General features: G+C 40.4%; 2 protein-coding genes across 2 annotated transcripts in view; one reads left to right on the top strand and one right to left on the bottom strand.

Annotated features, from left to right (window-relative positions):
* The window catches only part of fip1l1a (FIP1 like 1a (S. cerevisiae)), a 31,956-nt gene extending 30,737 nt beyond the window's left edge, over nt 1–1,219 (bottom strand). The window contains 2 exon segments of the mRNA XM_032526019.1: nt 758–824; nt 1,031–1,219. Of these exon segments, the coding sequence (XP_032381910.1) occupies nt 758–824; nt 1,031–1,097 (134 nt within the window). The 5' untranslated portion in view covers nt 1,098–1,219.
* A 990-nt stretch (nt 1,220–2,209) lies between these two features.
* The window catches only part of scfd2 (sec1 family domain containing 2), a 122,228-nt gene continuing 118,938 nt past the window's right edge, over nt 2,210–5,499 (top strand). Inside the window, 2 exon segments of the mRNA XM_032526005.1 lie at nt 2,210–3,129; nt 4,363–4,531. Coding sequence (XP_032381896.1) covers nt 2,316–3,129; nt 4,363–4,531 — 983 coding nt within the window. The 5' untranslated portion in view covers nt 2,210–2,315.

Genomic DNA, 5,499 nt, shown 5'->3' with positions numbered 1-5,499 from the left:
GAGGCTGTCTCTTGATATTGTACCTTAGCATTTAAAGTAAACGGCACATATATGTACCTTTTAATGCTTGGGAACATATATGTACCTTTGAATGCTTGGGAACATACATGTACCTTTTGACCCTCAAAAAGGTCCATGTATGTTCCTTGAGGTCCAACCATGAGCCCTATGGGGTACGTTAGTATAGATTGTACCTTGGGGGACAAAAATGGACCCCTACTTTTTCCCTATTTCTGACAGTGTATATTTAAATGTTGTCGTTATGCCTTCTTTTTTAATTCATATTGAAAGATTACAAATGAAAAAACTATCAGTGCTGGAAGAAATACTCAGATCTTGTATGCAAATGTAGTAATACCACAGAGTAGAAAAAAATGAGTACAAGTAAACAACCCCCAATCAAGGTTTGCCTCTAAGTGGAGTAGAAGTCGAAAAGTAACAGATAATGGAAATACTGTTACATATAAAATCCTCCCAACAATATTTGCCACTGTGATGGAGTAGAAATATAAAGTAGTGAATAATGCAAATACTTTAAAGTATAAGTACCTCACAATTGTAGCTTACATAAGTATAGTATCTGTCTAAATGGAGGCTACTTAGTTACTAGGCTAATGACACACATAACAAATGAAAATGGACTGTTCTTATATAGCGCTTTTCTAGTCTCAACGACTAGCTACTCAAAGCACTTTTCCATAGTGTCTTACCTAATAATAATAATAATAATAATAATAATAATAATAATAATACACACCTGGACGGGATTTGAACCACGTCCTTTTCTTCCTCCTTGTCATCTCTGATGATCATGTCATAAATCACTGAAACACACACACACACACACACACACACACACACACACACACACTCCAATTAAGTCCATCTCATTAATTTTAGTAGCTATGCTGTGGTATATGTAAATATAACGCCCATGCTCTCTAGGTTATTACGTTTATGCCGAAAATGAAGACAACAACACATTAACGTGAATTAACGGTTGATATTTGGCCGATTGACTTTACGTTACATTGATATATTTGTCCCTCGTCGCTATCTTCGGTGACATCTTTGGAGTCTGACTCCGAGGAAGACATTTTAACAAAGACAATGTAGTTTTAAACGAAAAAATGTAGCTTTAGTTGTAAACGTTGTGGGAAAACGGGAATGTGGGATACCAGCGTACGTGTATGCGGAAAATTGACAGCTAAGGCGTTGCTATGGAAGCGCAAGGGAAGTGACGGCACGTAACGCCAGCTGTCATTGGTCAGACACCTGTCTCGCGCTGAGAGCCTAACCGTTGATATCAAAGACTTGATTGGTTGATATTTCTTGTTTCTTCTTGATGTTTTTTAAGAATTAAGTCTACTTTTTTTTTTTTTTTTTTTTTGCTTTTCAGCCATTGAAATGTTGTTGTTATTATTTTTATGATAGTGAATACTAGAGACTCTTTATTATAAAAATTAATTTGATAACTCAGGACTGCTTCATGCGAGTCATTCGGGTTACTGTCTTTTTTTTTTTTATTATTATTATTTAGAAATACATTACAACATTCGTCATACACAACATAACATGAGATTGTAAAGAAAAAAACTTATATAATATGAGACCAGTTTAAAAAAAAAAGTTAAGTAGGCCTACTTTTTTTTTTTCAATGTTATTTTATTATTAAAGAACGTACAAAGCCAGTATGTATAATTGCAAAGTCAAAGCCAGAGGTGCATAAACAGAGAAAAATAGACGTGTAAATCAAAAAAATAAAATTAAAGAAAAAAGTGTAGTCAAATGTTTCACCGATACATGAAAAATTTAATTCGGGTTACTGTCTTTTTTTTTTTTTTTTTTTTTTTTAAATGCATCTTTATGCAAAAAATACAAACAACACCAACGACCACAAAAGTAAAAAAAAAAATACAAACACAAAAAACATAATATTACAATACAATTTGTACAATTTTTAGGGGGGCGGGGTATCCCTTTATTAGACAGACAGAGAGGACAGCTGAAGATGTGAAAGGGGGAGAGAGAGAGAGACATGCAGCAAAGGGCCACAGGCCGGATTCGAACCTGGGCCCACTGCGTCGAGGAACAAACCTCTCTACCCACCCGCTCTACCCACTGACCTATCTGGGTGCCCATTAGGGTTACTGTCATAGCAACGAGCTATAGCTTGGATGACGTTTTTGTGCTGCGACGGGCGATTGCCACGTCACCTTTAAGCGACTCTAGTGTTGTGTTGCTACTTTAGCTGACGTTTCTGATGTGGCTTTCATTTCGTCGCATTTAGCTAGCTAACGCTAATAAGTGACAAAATGCTGACGACGGAGGATTTTACGCACTTTCCGGTTCAAATGTGGGCGAAGGTGCTGTCGAAGGTCAAGAAAGCGGTGGTTTTTATGGATGACAAGTGTGCAGAAGCTCTCCACTGGTGCGGAGGTGCTGCCGTCGCACTGGAGGCTGGAGCCAGAAACTTAAAGGAGTTTTCGAGCTTCGAAGCCTGCGCTGTGAATGAACCGAAAGCCGTATTCGTGGTGAGCACTTTGTTGAAGGGCCGAACAGTCGACGTCATTAAAGACATCATAACCCTCAGTCACTTCCAGTATTGTGTCGTCTTCACCACCGTGGCTCACTCCGTGCACCTGCTCGCCAACAACGTCCCCACAGAAATGGAAGGGAGCCCCGTGTTCGAGCAGTTCGAAGAGAAGCTGTGTGAGTGGATGGGGAGCATGAACTACACGGCTGAAGTCCTGCATGCACCGGTGGTCTTCGCCCCCGTGTCACAGCAGCTTCTCCTCACACCCCCTTTTGCACACCTGTTTCCCCTGCTGTCACCTGACCTGGAGTCCCTGAATGAAAAACGTCCAGAGAAGAAGAGATTTGGAAGCCTGGTCGACGTAGACATGCACTCTCTCCCTGTTGGACTGCAGCTTGAAATCAAATCCTTGGCTTCGGCATTAAATTCACTGTTTGAGGCTACAGGTACCCGGGAGGAGAGTTTTGCCGTGGGTCCCATGAGCCGAATCATAGCAGGGGAACTGGCCAATCACTCGCAAGCAAAAAACAGAAGGAAGACAGCCCCGAATAAAGCATCCATCATTTTTGTGGACCGAACAATGGATCTTACAGGTGAATACACCGTCCTTTTTGGATTGCATTCATCCAAGGTTTCCCCCAGAAAAGTTGTTAAGCCCTGTGGGACCTGTCTTTTTTTGTCAAGGGTCCAACTGGGACCAGTCACAGGCTGATGGCAGCGTTGATGTAGAGCCCAGTGGTTTCTGTGATAACAGAATCATGGACAGAGTTGTGATATTCATAACATAAACTATGCTATAAAACAGATTCCATTGGGCCATTAAGTCATTGTTAACGGGTAACTGGAGATTTGAAAATATGACTGCATCTGAGTTTCCAACCAAGCCGCCCCACTGTAACTGTAGTTTAGAAAACATTTAAAACCACATTAAAGTGCTCATATTATGCCTTTTGGCTTTTCCCTTTCCTTTAGTGTGTAAAATATCCTTTTCGTGCAGGTTATAGGTTTACAAAGTGAAAAAGCCCAAAGTCCCCCACCCCCCCAAAGGGACTTACCATCTCCAACAGAAGACACTGTTCACAAACTGCTCCAAACAGCTCTAGTCCAGCCTTTACTTCAAAGACAAACGTGCATCACTTTGTAACACACCTTATAATACTCGCCTAGCTGCTAGCATGGCACGCCCTCATACTCTGCTTCTGACTGGCTAGTAGTCCTTACCTAGGTACTGTCAGGGACCTCACACTCTGCTCCTGACTGGCTAGTAGTCCTTACCTAGGTACTGTCAGGACCCTCATACTCTGCTCCTGACTGGCTAGTAGTCCTTACCTAGGTACTGTCAGGGCCTTCATACTCTGCTTCTGACTGGCTAGTTGTCCTTACCTTGGTACTGATCATGTGCTACTCCCAACAAAGATAGAACAGAAGTGAATGCCTCACTCTGTAGCTAAAACCGAGAGCTCAACACACAGGGTGAAAAGAGGAGCTGCAGCAATGTGTATTACAACAAAAAGATGGTGTTTTTTAAATTAAACTATGTAAACCTATTTTGATACAACCTCTAAATACAATTATGAACCTGAAAATGCACATAATATGAGCACTTTAAAAATATTTTTTCCGAGTGGCTTAGGCGGGGGGGGGGGGGGGGGGGGCACCTGGCTTGCAATACACTGGCGGAACCCCTGTAATCACATCGCATTCATGATCCTGTCTTGTTATTTATAGTATTCATAGGTAAAACCGTGACCAGAATCGTGTAGGAAAATATTGTTAGTGACTGTTACTGCATACTGAGTAGGTGTTTGGTCATTTTTGGTTGTCAGGAGCTGTTGGTCACCATGGCGACAACCTGGTGGAGAAGATTCTGACTGTGCTCCAACGTTTACCTGGCCATGTGACAGACGTACAAGTGGACATGCTGGAGCTCACAGGTGTGCAGCGAACCCCTCACTCCCAGAGCACCCTGGCCCCCGGCTGTCTCGCACAGACCCAGTGAGTGGATCTCTGATGATAGTCTGGACCATGGTTCATTCATAGCAATAACTGTTATTATCACCTGCTTGAGAGACCTGCATTGAAGTTACTGTCATTCACAGTGATCATTGATCGCATTTCCTTTCAGCCATAATTTCTTTAAATTTTGATTTTAAACTGGACCAATTAAGGAAAAAAGACAAAATGAATACACCATCTCTGAATGAGGAAGATTTATTGATTGATTGAAATCTTTATTTTGAACATGGAAATAAAATAAAACATCATAAAAATAGTAATAAGAAAACAATTAAACCCAAAAAATAACACTCCCTTATTTCCAGTGCTTAAAAATCTGTATTTACACATGCAAAAGGCGTAGGCAGAAGTAAAACTTAAATACTCCTACCCCTTACTACCCTATTAATTAACTACAAAATAAAGTCTACAAAGATAATAAATCTAGAATCAATACAAATATATATATTCAAGATAACACAGTAAGACAAGGAAAGTAAAGAGCAGAATAAAAAGATTGAAAAACACATTTTAGTAAATAATCAAGAGATACTAGATTCTGGTTTCTGCTTGATAGAGAAGTTTGCAAGTTGCTTTACACCTATACATGTTTTACCTCTACTTCTTAACTGACATGCTTAAGTTTCAGATATTTTGACTGTACGTGTGTATCATTTGTCTTTTCAGAGTTCTGGTGGTTCAGCTCACTGTAATGTCCAAGACCCATTATGACCAAAAATAATCTAATCTATTTCCCAGCCTGGGGTTTTGCTTATAAGGCCCATTTTCCCCTAGTGCTGCTGCAGTTTAAGGTGCCCTGCCACACAAAACAGGTTTCACTTACTTTTTTTGAAATATGTCAGGTCAATATGTGTGTGTTATGTTGATGAGCTGCTACTTCCTCTGTCAGCTCTAGCCACTGAAAAGAAATAAGAGGAGAAATCAGACCAATCGCAACGGCTGGTCAG

This window comes from Etheostoma spectabile, chromosome 9 (genome assembly GCF_008692095.1).
Source record: "Etheostoma spectabile isolate EspeVRDwgs_2016 chromosome 9, UIUC_Espe_1.0, whole genome shotgun sequence".
In the NCBI taxonomy this organism is placed as follows: Eukaryota; Metazoa; Chordata; class Actinopteri; order Perciformes; family Percidae; genus Etheostoma; species Etheostoma spectabile.
The sequence above is the reverse complement of the archived record's forward strand: the minus strand, read 5'-3'. Positions and strand labels throughout refer to the sequence as shown.